Raw genomic sequence first — 15,287 nt, 5'->3', positions numbered from 1 at the left:
GAGGAGGTCCAAGAGCTGAACATAAAATTTCAAAGATCAGCTTGAGAAGATAAAGCCAAATATTACAACAAAATGTACAAAGATCTGGAGTCAGAAAACCAAAAAGGAAGAACACGCTCAGCATTTCTCAAGCTGGGGGAACTGAAGAAAAAATTCAAGCCTTTTCAGTAATAATAATATACTCTACAGCATTACAAAACTAAATGTGTGAAGGCCCTGGGTACTCTTCTCATTGATTTGATGAAGTACTTTTGATAGTAGTCTTTTTAAAACGATAAACCTAAAACCAGGCCCACTGCCATCAAGTCAATTCTGACTTGTAATGACTCTAAACAGGGTTTCTGAGATGGTAAATCTTAATGGGAGCAAATAGCCTCAACTTTCTACTGTGGCTCAGCTGATGGGTTTGCACCTCCAACCTGTGGTTTGCAGACCAATACTTAACCTACAGCACTCCTTTTTATTTTATTTTTTTAGAAACTTTTTGTTGTGAATTGAGTCAAGGTTTATAATCGATCATCAGTTTTACATTAACAAATCATATACTTACTTCATTACAATGATTGCATTCTCCTCCTATACCATCAGTTAACAGTATTTACTTCTATTCACTTAACTCTTGCACTCCTCCCTGTGTCTCCTGCTACTACCTTCATCTTTCCTCTGTCAACCTCCCTCTGGTTGTATATTGTCTGCTCCGTCACCCATGTTAACATGTGTCTACAAGACCTAGTGTGGTGCTGTGGGTTAATGCGTAGGACCGCAGAGTTGATTTGAAGCGCAAGTTTGGCGGTTCAAGCTCATCAGTCACTCCTCAGAAACCCTTTATAGGGTTGCTATGGGTCGGAACTGACTCTGTGGCACTTAACAACAACAACCCTCTAGCCCATAAATGACCCCCTTCCTCTGAAACCGTCATAAAATGTTTGTTTTATCAAGAAAACCTTACCTTTTAATAACAATGGTTTCATACAATATTTGTTCTTTTATGATAGATTAATTTGACTTACCATGACATCCTCCAGTTTCATCCATGTTGTGAGATGTTTTGCGGATTCATCTTTAATTTTCAATGTTACATAATATTCCATTGTGCATATGTACCAAAGTTTGTTTAACCATTCTTTTGTTGCTGGGCATTTAGGTTGTCTCCATCTTTTTTGCTACTGTGAATAGTGCTCTAATGTACTGCAATGAACATTGGTGTGCATGTATCTATTCATGTCACGGCTGTCATTTTTTTTAATAATACATTTCAAGTAGGATTGCTGGGTCATTTGGTACTTCTATTTCTTACTTTTTGAGTTTAATTATTTCTCCCAGTGGTTACACTATTTTACAGTCCCACCAGCAGTTAGGAGGGTTCTAGTCTCTCCACATCCTTGCCAGCATTTGTTGTGTTCTGGTTTTTTGAACTTTTATTAATTAATGCTGGAGTAAGATGATATTTCACTGTTGTTTTGATTTGCATCTTTCTAATGGCTAATGATCATGAACACTTCTTCATATGTTGGCCACCTGAATGTCTTCTTTGGTGAAGTTCATATCTTCTTTCCCAATTTTTTTCTTTGTAACTTTCTGTGAATTATGTGTTAGTTTACATGGGAGAACATTAGCTTTACACTCACCCTATCATATATCGTTTCATTGCCATGATTACAATCCCCTCCATGCATCATCAACCAAAGAGTACACCCCGCAAGCCTGCCCCTCAGTCGTCAGCACATAGCCCCTCTCCCTCTGTGGGTCTAGAGTCCCCAGCTGCTCCATCTCTCCATGTCATCATCTCTGCTACTATCTCTGGTGTCACTGTTTCTCTGGGTGGGGTCCGGCACTCCGCTTTTCACTCTTGATGGTCCCAGGGGCCTCCGCTCCTGGACTGCAAAGTTAACCAGTCCCCTCCTTTTGCTACAAAATGTCTACCTTTACATTTCCAACCCTCGCAGTCAGTCCTGATAGCAATTATTCACTATTGTACCACAAGAGTCTTATCCCCATCTCCTTTCATCAGCCCTCTCCAGACAGATTGGATGTCATTCAGTGGAGAGTCTACCTTCCTCCACGAACTCTGGATCTAGGCTTCTTCTTGAAAGCTTGTAAGCCAGTCACTTCTTGCCTTTGTAGCCCCTCATTTTGGGTAGCCAGTGTCTAAGTTGCTGGTGTACCAAGGGGGTGGGAATGATCCTTCTGCCCATTTTTTAATTGGATTATTTGCTGTCATCTTGTTAAGACATTGAAGTGTGCTATAAATTTTGGAGAGTTGTCCTTTGATGTCATTGCCAAACATTTTTTCTCAGTCTTTAGCTTTTCTTTTTACTCTTTTGGTGAGATCCTTTGATGCACATAAGTATATAATTTTTAGGAGGTTCCAGTCATCTATTTTGTCTTCTGTTTATGTGTTTTCAGTTATATTTGAAAATGTATTTATGCCATGTATCTGAGCCCCTAAGTTTGTCCCTATTTTTTGTTGATCTTTTATATTTCTAGTCTTTAATCCATGTTAAGTTCATTTTTATATATGGTGTGAGGTATGGCTCTGGTTTTATTTTTATGCACATGGATGCACCATTTGCTGAAGAGACTCTGTTTCCCATTTGATACATTTGGCCCTTTGTCAAAGATCAACTGACTGTAGATGGAATTTACTTCTGGGTCCTCAATTCTGTTCCATTGATCTGTGTGTCTTTCATTATACCAGTACCAGTCTGTTTTGACTACTGTGGCTGTGTGGTAGATTTTGAGATAGACAAGTGAGAGGCCTCTTGCTGTGTTCTTTTTTAATAATGCTTTACTTATCCGAGGTCTTTTTCCTTTTCTTATACAGTTAGTGATTAGTTTTTCCATCACTAATTTTGGATGCTGTTGTCTGGATTGGGATTGCTTTATATCTATATAGTGATTTGGGTGGTGTTGATATTTTCACAGTGTTAAAGTCTTCCTATCTATGAGCATGGTATGGTCTTTTCTGCAGATCTTTTTTGGTTTTTTGTAGTGGTATTCTGTAATTTTCTTTGTATACGTCTTTTGTTCTCTAGTTAGATTTATTCCGTATTATTTTATCTTTTGGGTGGCTATGTGGCACTGTAGATAAGCACTGGACTACTAATTACAAGGTTGGTGGTTCAAACCCACCAGCTGCTCTTTGGCAACTCTGTACAAGTAAACCACTCGATGGTACTTAACAACAACATTGTAAATGGTATTGCTGTCCTGATTTTTTTTTCAGAATTTTCTTTATTAGTGTAAAGGAACCCAACTGATTTTTGTGTGCTAATCTTGTACCCTGCCATGTTACCAAATCTCTTGATGAATTCCAATAATATTCTAATAGTATTTGGGATTTTCTAAGTATACGTTCATATTGTCTGCAAATAGAGTTTAATTTCTTTGCCAATTTGGGTCCTTTTGTTTCCCTTTCTTGCCTTACAGCTCTGGCTAAGATTTCCAGTATAATATTGAATAGGGTAGTGGTGATAAAGGGCATCCTTGTCTGGTTTCTGTACTAGAGGGGAATGGCTTCAGTTTTTCACCAATGAGTGTGATGTTGGTTGTTGGTTTTGCATATATACCCTTAATTATGCTGAGGAATTTCCCTTCTAGTCCTATTTTATTGAGTGTATTTATCAAGAGTGAGTGTTGGATCTCTTCAGAAATCTTTTTTGCATCAATTGATATGACCATGTGATTTTTTTCCCCCTTTGTTTTATGTGGAGGATTACTTTTGATTGCTTTTGTTTTAAATATTGAACCATCCCTGAATCCCTGGTGTGAATCCCACTTGGTCATGATGTTTTGTTTTGTGTATTGGTATATTGTTGGATTCTATCGGCTAAGATTTTGTTGAGAATTTTTTGTATCTATGTTCATTAATGATATTTGTCTATAGTTTTCTTTTTTAATATTGTCTGCGTGGTTTTGGTATCAGAGTTATTTGTGATGTTTTTCATTCTGTTCTATATTATGGAATAGTGTAAGTAGAATTAGTGTCAGTTTTTCTCTGAATGTTTGGTAAAATTCACCACTAAAGCCATCTGGAGTTCTTAATGTTGTTGTTGTTAAGTGCCTTCAAGTCGGTTCCAACCCATAGCGACCCTGTACGGGTTTCCGAGGGTGTAAATCCTTACCGGATAGAAAGCCTCATCTTTCTCCCGCGGAGCGACTGGTAGTTTCGAACCGCTGACCTTAAGGTTCACAGCCCGATTCATAACCACTACGCTACCAGAGCTCCTTAATAGTTCTTAATAGTATTCTGTTATTGTCCTTTTTATTTCCGTTGGTTCTGTTGTAATGCCACCCTTATCATTTCTTATTTGTGTTATTTGGATCTTCTCCTTCTTTTATTAGATTTGCCAGTGGTTTGTTGATTTTTATTAATCCTTTTCAAACAACCAGCTTCTTGTCTTGTTGATTCTTTTATTGTTTTATTGCTTTTTATTTCATTTATCTCCAATCTGTTGTAGTTGTTGTTAAGTGCTGTTGAGTCAGTTCCAACCCATAGCAACACTGTTGCTATGGGGTTTCCAAGGAGCATCTGGTGGGTTTGAACTGCTAACCTTGTGGTTCTCAGTCCAGTGCTGAGAAATAAAATTTATTTCTCTTCTTCTGGTAGCAGTAGGCTTACTTTGCTGGTCATTTTCTAATTGTTGAAGATGTTAGGTTAAGGTGTTGATTTTGGTTCTTCTCTGGATGTGTATATTTATTGCTATAAATTGCCCTCTGAGCACTGCTTTTGCTGTGTCCCACAAGTTTTGGTAAATTGTGTTTTCGTTTTCATTTGATTGAAGGAATTTTTTGTTTCATTTTTCATTTGATCTATTATTACCAAGTAGCTTTTAAGCAGGTTGTTATTTAATTTCCATGTGTTTGACTTTTTCCTTGATCTTCCTTTTATTGATTTCTAATTTTATCGTTTGTGATCTGAGAAGATGCATTGTAATATATTGATGTTTTTTTACTTCATCGAGGTTTGCTTTGTGATCTAACATGTTCTGTTTTGGACAGTGTTCTGTGTGCACTGGAAAAGAATGTGTATTAATACTGTTGTTGGGTTGAATGCTCTGTATATGTCTATGAAGTCAAGTTGGTTGATTGTATTGTTTAATTCTTCTTTGTCTTTGTTGAGTTTCTTTCTAGTTCTTTCTCCTTCATCAAAAGTGATACATTGAAATCTCTTACTATTATCTGAGTTCTGGTGTGGCACTTTAAGATACTATACCCACCAGCTGCTCCTCAGAAATCCTATACGGACAGGGTCCCTATGGGTCAAAACCAACTCAATGGCACTTAGCAATAACTATAACAACAACAACTATTTTAGAGTTGTCTGTTTCTTCAGTTCAATTAGAGTTTGATTTTTATAGTTTGAGGCTCTTTCACTGAGGGAGTAGGTATTTTATTATTTTATTTTATTATGGTTGTGTCCTCTTGTTCAGTAGACTTATTAATCATAATATAATGTCTTGTGTCTCTTATGCTGGTTTTTGCCTTAAAGTATATTTTTCATTAGAGATAAAACCTGCCATTTCTACTCATTTTGTTTCCATCCTTGATAGTCTCTGTATATAAAATGTCTATTTTGTAGACAAGATATTGAAGGTTCCTGTTTTCTTATCCATTCTGCTACTCTCTGTCGCTTGACTTATGCATTTAATCCATTTACACTCAGTGTAATTATAGGTATGAATTGATTGTTGTCATTTTGCTGTTTGTATTTTTGTGGTGCTGCTGGTTTCTTCCACATAATTTCCTGTACTGAGTTCATTTCAGTAGGGTTTTTTTTCATTTTCTACATTTCTGTTGTTAATATTCACTAAATCTTTTTTCTTTTATTTTGATGTGAAGTTTTATTAATTTTCTTTGAGGTTATCTTTTAATTAATTTATTTTTCCCCGTTTAAAACAATCTGTTTTATCTTGAAATCTACTTGACTTGTGTGCCATTTGGAAGTTCTATATCTATACTATTTACTATTTTTGCATTGTAGTTGGCTTCATTATAAATTGATGTCTCTGGTTCCCTCTATTCTGTTGTATAGATTTGTTTTTCTTTAAATAGTTCTATGTTTGGAGTTCTGTCGTAGTATTGTAGGATAAGCACCAAGCTGCTAATCGTAAGGTCGATGATTCAAGCCCACAAGCCCTCCTTGGAAACCTTATACATACAAGGTCACTATGAATTGGAAGCAACTCTTATGACACTTAGCAACAATAGCAATTTATCTGGATTGAGTTCTGGGTGGTGGTGTCATGTATGTTAATCTCAGACTGTTGTCTACTATTGTTGGTCTAAAGAACATCCTTTAGTATTTTTTGTAAAGTTGGTTTTGTTACTACAAATTCTTTAATTTCTGTTTATCTGGATACGTTCTTTTTCTGTGGTTATGGTTGAGGGACAGTTTTGCTGAGTTTATGATTCTTGGTTGACAATTTTTTTTTTTCCTTTCAGATTTTGGTGTATGCCATCCATTGCCTTCTTGTCTGCTTGGTTTCTGCTGAGAAATCAAAGCTTAGTCTGATTGAGTCTCCTTTGTGGGAAACTTTTTTTTTTTTTCCCCCAAGTTGCTCTCCTGAGATTTCTTGTCTTTGGTTTTGTAAAATTTAATTATGATAGGTCTTGTTATTTTTCTTTTGGGATCTATCCTGTTTGGGGTTTGTTCAACTTCTTGTGTGCTTATCTTCTTTTCTTTAATAATAATAGTGAAGTTTTCTTCCAACAACTCTTAGACAGATTTTTTGTGTGTGTGTGTTTTTAATTGTTTCTTCCTGTTTTAGAAATCCGATCACTTGTAAGTTATTCCTCTTTATGGTGTCTCACATGACTCTTAGGGTTTCATCAGATTTTTTCATTGTTTTCTCTGATTATTCTAACTAGCATTGAGAGATTTCTCTTCAAGCTCACTAATTTGGGCTTCCATTGTTTCAAATCTGCTCTTTTGCCTTTTCAATGTATTGACTATTTCTGAAATTTTAGTATTAATCTTCTGGATTTCTAATTGCAGATTTTGTATAGTTGGAACATTTGCATTTATTATGTCTGTTTGTTCTTGAAGTGCTTGCTGAATTAAGTGTTCGCCTTGCTTTCCTCGAACTTTCAGTCAATCCTTTGAATTTCAAGCTACCAAAATAAAATTCTTTTGAATTATTTTTTAGTTAGTTCCATTACCTATTCTTCCTTAGCAGTGCTTTGTGACTCTGCATCTTGATTGTATGTTTCTGCCATTCTCACTTGTTCTTCATGTCAGCTAAAATTGTCTGTTGTCTCTCAAACATTGTATTTGTATTTAATTGATGGTTGTATGTTGTGTTCTTAGGCTCTCACCAACCATCTCCTGTGGGTATAGTTAGATAATGGAAGTGTATACATTGTTCTTGGTCACTGCTAGTGCACCTCAGTTTAGCGTGGGTTTGGCTGGTGTTGGCTGCTATCTACTGTTGATCAGGTGGTATAGGAGCTGGGATTGGCTCTTTCCCAGTGGGTGGAGCTGCAGAGGGTACAGTTGTGGCTGGACCGTTGCTGTCTCCTGTTGGGTGGGAAAGAGGAGACACCCCCCCCACATACACACACACACTCTTACACACATACACAACTGAGTAAAACAAAATAAGCTAGCAGTCAATAATGAAAAGAAAAAGTAATAAAGGAGAAAAAAAGAAATAAAAACAGACATCAAACAGAAAATAAGAATATCATAGCTAAAAGAGAGACAGGGAATTTGAACTATAGAAGAGAAAAATAAGGAAATAAAAGGAAGAACTACTTAAGGAAAAAGGAGCTCTGGTAGCGTAGTGGTTACGAATCGGGCTGCGAACCTTAAGGTCAGCGGTTCGAAACTACCAGCCGCTCCGCGGGAGAAAGATGAGGCTTTCTACTCCCGTAAGGATTTACACCCTTGGAAACCCTGTACAGGGTCGCTATGGGTCGGAACCGACTCGACAGCACTTAACAACAACAAAACTTAGGGAAAAAAGAAAGGGAAGGATGAAAAAAGAAAGAGTAATAAAGAGCAAAAGTTAAAAAAGAAGATGAGGAAAGAGAAACAAAAGAGAAGATAGGATAAAATTCAAGGGAATGGAAAGAGAAGAATTAATAGACCAACAGAAACAATGAAAAGAAAAAACAAACACTCCTCCAAAGGGAAAAAACAACAACAGTGCAGCTACTGGACCAGAAGAGAAAAGTCTGGGGGCTCCTGCAAGTCAAGGAGCTCATATGTTGGGTGTGAGGGGGACGTGACAGCAGAGTACCTGGCCCTACATGGAATTCATATAGGCCTAGGTGTTTGTTATCTATGTTCAGAACACTCAATTTGGAAGTAGTTCACAGAGGTCCCTAATAGAGCCTCTTGTGGCTGTATAGATTCTGTAGAACTGGAGCTGAGCTACCTGAATCCAGGTATCAAATTGGCGCTACCAGCCCCGGCCTCACAGTTGTGTGGCTCTCAATCAAGTAGCTACAAACTCTTGAAGAGCCTGCATGGTCTGTAGTGGTAGGGCATGGGTGGAGAGGTGGATGAGGGTGGAGACTGTCCATATCTGGTCAACAGGAGAGCGTGGAAAAAGAGAAGGAATTGTACCTTACCAGTTGTCTGTGTGAATCTGCTCTCCCAGGCCACTTTCCGTTGCCAAAGCTGCTCACAAATGTTCAAGATTGTTGTGCCACGTCTGGCCAGCTGTTCATCAGTCAGTTTCTCAATCTCACCATTCCTGCTTAGCTTCTACTCCAAGCAAGCACTCAATCTACTTCCTTAACTTTTCCTCTGAAGTTCAGGGTTGCAAGATTTTTCCCTCTGTCTGACTCATTTGGTCTCTTGTATCTTTGTTGTAGAGGGTCCATGTAATTCATCTGTCATATTGCTGCAAGTACCCAGGGCTTGTTTTTAAAGCAATACTTTTATTAGGTGAAACTTAGTAACTCATTTTAGTAAATGATTTTAATAACTTTATATACCCCACTTTGTGCTATGAGGTTGTAAATCAGAGGCTTACCAATGCTACAGGATGCAGTTCTGTCCTTTGCCTTGAAACTGTGTGGGTTGTTAGTGAGAAAACAGTGAAATATTTAAAGAGCAGTTCAAGTCCTTTTGTTTTAGTAACAATGTGTAGCCATAGTCATGAGCACACTGTGAGCAGATTGATTGAGCATGCCCCTGTTGTTGTTAAGTGCCATCGAGTCGGTTCCGACCCATAGCGACCCTGTACAGGGTTTCCGAGGGTATAAATCTTTACGGGAGTAGAAAGCCTCATCTTTCCCTCATCTTTCTCCTGCGGAGCGGCTGATAGTTTCGAACCGCTTAGAGGAACATTTTATTTTTCAAATATGTGGGTCTCTCTTTTCTAGTAATAGTACTAAGTTCACCTTTGATTATTAACTTGGTAGGAAATTTTTTCTGCATTACATAAACCTGTATATTTGATTTTTGCATATTGTTGTGATTTCCAGAATGTTTTGTTTTTCCTACTACTATTAAGATTTTATGGAGATCTAGTAATGTAGTGGTTGCGAGTTGGGCTGCTCACCTCAAGGTCAGCAGTTCAAAACTACCACCTGTTCCAAAGGAGAAAGATGAGGGTTTCTGCTCCCGTAAAGATTTACAGCCTCGAAAACCCTATACAGGGTCGCTATGAGTCAGAACCGACTCCATGGCACATAACCACCACTATTAAGATTTTGGGCTTCACAGTAGAATTTCAAAGATGAGTAAAAAAGATGTTAATTTAGTGTATGAATACTGCAAATCACTCGCTGTAGTTTTTTCTTTCTTTCTTTTAAAGGGAGAATCTGAAAGTTTTAAATAAATTTTATCTTGGAAATTAGTTTATTCATTATGTTTAATTTTAGGAAATGGTGCTCTTGCAGAACGTTCTGAGAATGTGCATATTTCAGGAGTTTCAAACGGTAAGTCTTTTTTTCTAATGTTTAAATTTCATGCATGGCTTATATGGTAAATGCTGAAAGCCACCTGATATTTTATGAAGTGATAATTTGGCTATAAAAATTATTACAACCTTTTGCAGCATGTAATAAGGAATGAAGCAACTGGAACACAAAAAATTTTTCATGAGATAAAATTGATACTTACATGTCCATAGATTGATTATACTTTCTAAACGGTCTCCATAATTATATCTTCATCCAAACACTGAATCAAGACAAAAGTTAGCTCAAATTGTATTAGTGTTTTCTTTTTGTGCAAAGTTACATACAGTGTAATTTATTAAAATGAATCTTGAATGCAGTTCTTAACATTTTTGACTTAGAAATAAAGCATTTTACTAGATTTTTGTACTAAAGTACTACCTTACATAAAGCTTTTGTACTAGGGTGTCCAATTTACTTGATATTAAGAAGCAACCCCAGAATATATGTGGGCCCATGAAATTCAAAAACATTATGACAAATGCATTGTTTCCCTACTTACCTAAGCTTTTGGAGTCCTGGTGTGGTGCTGTAGGGTAAGCACTGGGCCATAAGGTCAGTTTGAACCTCAAGGTCAGTGGTTCAAACCTACCAGATGCGCCTCTGAAATCCTATACAGGGTCGCTGTGTATTGGAACAAACTTGATGGCATTAATAATCATATCTAAGCTTTTATAACTTAATAATTTCTTAAAGACCGATAATGATAACAACTTTCACTTGTAGGTAACTTCCATGGCCATATTACTATTTTCCCTAGAAGAGGAAGAGCATTTATTCTTGCAAATGCTAAAATAGGATTGCTACTGTCATTGTACTGTCATTTCCTACATACTTAATAACTTTTGTCATCTTGTGCTTAGTTTGATTTTTATTTCCACAGAAAAAGTAAAACTGCAAGTTTGTTCTTTTGTTTTGTATCTGACTTTATATTCGGAAAGTTCTTACACTTAACAAATAATCTAAGAGTTCATGTGCACAAGTTTGGTTTCCTGAAAATGAGGGGCAGTTACTTTGGTGGTTGTTGTTGTCTAGTGCCATCAAGTCAGTTCCGACCCATAGCGACCCTGTATTCAACAATAAGCGCTTCCAAGTCTTCACAGGAACAGAAAGCCTCATCTTTCTCCCAAGAAATGGCTTGGCAGCTTTGAACCGCAGTGCTAATAGTATGGAGCCACTGCACTCCCCACTTACCTCGGTAGCCTTCGTTATTTTTTTCATACCTTGTTCACCATTTTCATATGCTTTCAAATTCATATAAATTGGATACATCAAGTAGAAATAAGATTATTTTAAAGGTGATTTAATTTTCTCCCTTTTTCTTTCTATTTTGAGTTGCTTATGGAGTCATGGTGTGATGCTGTGGGATAAAGCACTATGCCACAAGGTTACCAGCTGCTCCTTGAAAACCATATATACACAGTTACTATGAGTTAGAACTGACTCAGTGTCACTTAACAACAGCAGTGAGAATTGCGATTGCTTTTTTCCAAGGTGTAACTATGCACTAAGAAGATTGTTTAAAAACAACTTCAGTTGATAACAACCAAGTGATTATTGGTCTAATTCTGTGCTACATAACATTTTTGGGAATTGGACAATAACTTTTAAGCTTTAAAAATTATTACAGACTATAGCAAGTTGTTTGAAGTTGAATATTTTTTGGAAAAAAATAGTAAACAGAATTATTTGTGGAAAAGTTTGAGTGGTGGAAACACTGCCTTCAAAAGTGTATAGTTTTATATGAAGGATATGTGGGAAAACAAAACTTTATGTTTTGGTGTTTTTATTTAATAAAGGTTTCTATCATTTGAAGCAGCACTTTTGGACTTATCCATGTGTAATAACCAGTTGCTATGAAGTTGATTTGATGCATGGCAACCCCATGTGTGTCAGGAGTAGAACTGTGCTCCATAGGATGTTCATTGACTGGTTGGGTTTTTTTTTGAAAGATCTCCAAATCTTTTTTTTAAGTGCCTGTGGATGGGTGTCTTAGGTTTTATAATGAAACAAGATCAGTAAAACTTATAGGTGTGTTTTTCTAAAAAAGTTTATGTCAAGGAAATGGCTTAACAGTTGTAGAGTCCCAAGTCCCCAGTGGAAAAGAGAGAACAAACTATGCTTGTATTAGATTCCATCTCCATGGGGATAACTACATCTCAGTGGGCAAACCACTGAGAATCCTGGCCCAATCAAGTTGGCACAGAACCCTAACTATTGCAATCCACCAGTTATCAATTTGGCATCTATAAGCCATATGCATAATCTGTAAATAAAGAAAATTGTTAAGTGCATGATGCCATTTACATCTTATATTTCACAAATGAACAAAGGAAAAATATTTTAAATGTCCAAAGGACACATTTCTGCGAGCCAGTCTTGCTCAGTACATGGGCCCAGAATCTGCATCTTATTCTGTTTGGCCATGCCACCACCTGTGTCGTCATTTCTGCTATCATCACTGCTGTCGTCACTTTTCAAGGTAGGGGTCATTCTCTTCCTGCTTGATGGTCCGGGAATCACCTGTTTCTGCTTCTGAGCTGGCTCCTTTTGTCATCTAAACAAAGATAGGAAAAGTAAACAATCCCAGCCTTAGAGTTTACAGTTTTGACAATCACAGTTAATCCTGCTAACAATGACTCACAATTAAATAATAAAATGCTATCTGTATCACTCCTCACCCCCTTTTACCAGATCAATCTGGAAAAGAGGAAAAGTATTCAGTTGGGGATTTTCCCTTGCCCTCCTCATTCTGAGACTAAACGCATCTATGAAAGCTTGTAAGCCAGCCACTTCAGGCCTTTATAGCTCCTACATTTGATTGCTAGTTTTTAAATTGCCCGTCAACCCAGTACTCTGAGGAGACAAGCATGTTACCTGATATGAAGAATCTTCATTTTAGTTGGAATTTTGAGCAATATGCATCCATAAGCAAAAGTCCAGCCCATCTAATTGTAACAATTTATACTTGCTCACAGTATCGGACATCTTTCTCTTTTATCTAGCTGGGTTCTGGTCACCTCAGCCTTAGCCAACCAAGTTAGGTCAAATGGATACCACTTGGAAGTTTGGGAATTCACTCTCACCTTCCCTATACTTCAGACCAGCTGGCCCCTTCACAGTCCTAGCTCCCAGGGGCTAGGTCAGTGCCCACGGGCTCAGGGGTTCACACAACTCTCTAAATTTCAGACCACCCAGCCCTTCCTCATCTTTTCTCTCAGCTCAAGGACAACAGGTGCCAATGGATCATGTCCAAACTGAGCCTGTGTCTTCATTGTTACGTGTTCCCACTTCTGCTCAACAAGTAGACCCAGGTGCTCTCCAGCTCCCGTTAACTTTGAGTAATAGAAGGAGGTTTTCTCTGATGGTTAGACTTTCTTGCCTTGATGGATCCAAGGCAAACAGCTTGCTTGACACTCAAAAAACAAAACAAAACAAAAAAAAAAACAGCCCATTTTTTATGAACATTTCTTTCTTTCAGTGATGAATCTATTTTTCCAGCTTCTGTGTTGGTCTGCATGTCTTTCCCCCTTTATAGCCATCTTGTTTGAACAGCATGACATCTGCTTTAGGCTACTCCAGAAGCTGCTTTTTTCCCCTCAGTTAAAGCATTTTATCTTTTATATTACTTTCCTCCATCACAGATGACAAAATCTAAACTAATCATCTGAAAATAAAAAAGTTTCATTTCCATGCCTCTTGGTTCTTTTTCTTACAAAATCACATGTTTCCATGCGTCTGGAACCATTGCAATGAATCTTCCTCTTGACCCCAATTGCAAAAATCATGTGGGCGCCATTTCTGATTTCCTCTGACTTCACAAGAGGAGGAAAAAGAACCAAAGTGAAAATCAACCCAAGGCCAATTTCTTTGAAGTGTAGTCGGACATGCCTCCACCCTATAACCTTATTTACTAGTGGAGGCAGAATTATCAGTGGCTTTAAAATTAGTCAGACTTGAGAACCAATTTAGAAAACTCCACCTTGTGATTTTGCTTCTTTAGAACCCCATTGCCGGTACAGCAGGTTTTCTAGAAAAACAAAACCAGTGAAACTTATGTATGTACATCTATAAAGAGAAATGACTCACAATTGTAGAGTCCCAGGTCCCCAGAGACAAAAAGCAAGCTTTTCCTGCCTTTTATTGGGAGCAGACCACACCCTAAAGGAAATATCCTTTGTATTGATTGGCTCCTCATAGCTAGTCATCATAGAGTTATCTATGCCTGTGTTCAATTTCATCACCATGGGGATAACCACATCTCAAATGGAAACCACTGAGAATCCTGTGGTGTCACAAAACTTTAACTGTTACCATTCATAGTTACCTTGACCTCTAATCCTTTCATTAGCAGCTGAATATGGTAACTAATTCCTGATATAGTATAACCATGAATGATATGTACCTGTAATTGAAACTTCAGCCACTTCAGTACTGGTCCAAAAAGAGAACTAGCCTTTGAAAGAATATCTAAATGTAGGGATTGCTTTCTCTTGAGACCAGCAAAAGCAGAAATAGTGTGGTACCTCAGTATTCTGTAGTTAAATTTATGTCTACTTTGCACCTGCTTCTTTCACCACTGTTACTCATTTTTTATTTTGCTCGGCACTCTAGTCCAGTCATTCTTTGAGTTTTAGAAAACTACTGCAACTTAATAAAGAATTTTAACTTGTCTTCAGTTAACCTTACGATTATTTATTTATTGTTTAAATCAGGACACTTTGCAAATTAAAAGGCGCGTGGTCTTTAAAATGTATGCACCATGGGCAACACCAAGACTGTCCTGGACAAAGCAGGATGCATAGTCACTCCATCTGTAATTAACTCAACTCACTTAGTGTATGTTAAGTCCCTGATGGGGATCTTATATAAGGAAGGGTGTGAATAAGCAATGAGTAATATATTCTCATCTCAAGACTCTTACCATTTAATGGGGAAAGTAATTATGTGTCTGTGTATACAATGCATGGACAATGCTGTTTTAATGTAGTGAATCCTATAGCAAATAGCATATAAAATTATATAATTAATTTACAAAAGGTCTAATTATATTTGTCGAGTGGTCAGTAACTTAATTAATATTAGCTTTTGTCTTTTGTTAATTAGGAAGAGTATTAAATACTTATTTTTATTTACTCATGAATTTTAATGTATGTTATCAATTAAGAAAGCTTAGGTAAGTCACCAGAAAGTAATTTCTGGTGACTCTGGTAGCGTAGTGGTTACGAATCGGGCTGCTAACCTCAAGGTCAGCAGTTTGAAATTACCAGCAGTTCTGTGGGAGGAAGATGAGGCGTTCTGCTCCCGTAAAGATTTACAGCCTCGGAAACCCTGTACAGGGTCGCTATGAGTCGGAACCGACTCCACGGCAC

The 15,287-nt window shown here is 37.4% G+C and overlaps 1 protein-coding gene across 2 annotated transcripts in view; it reads left to right on the top strand.

Moving 5' to 3' along the window:
• The window catches only part of LRP12 (low density lipoprotein receptor-related protein 12), a 92,888-nt gene that overhangs the window by 40,242 nt on the left and 37,359 nt on the right, over nucleotides 1–15,287 (top strand). The window contains exon 2 of one of the 2 annotated variants that reach the window (XM_006830633.1): nucleotides 9,838–9,894. The exons of the other annotated variant lie outside the window; for it this stretch is intronic. Within the exon in view, the coding sequence (XP_006830696.1) occupies nucleotides 9,838–9,894 (57 nt within the window). The remainder of the gene's footprint in view (nucleotides 1–9,837; nucleotides 9,895–15,287) is intronic. 2 annotated transcript variants of the gene reach the window in all.

This window comes from Chrysochloris asiatica, unplaced genomic scaffold, assembly GCF_000296735.1.
Source record: "Chrysochloris asiatica unplaced genomic scaffold, ChrAsi1.0 scaffold00001, whole genome shotgun sequence".
Taxonomy (NCBI): domain Eukaryota; kingdom Metazoa; phylum Chordata; class Mammalia; order Afrosoricida; family Chrysochloridae; genus Chrysochloris; species Chrysochloris asiatica.
This window is presented reverse-complemented; position numbering and strand designations above follow the sequence as displayed.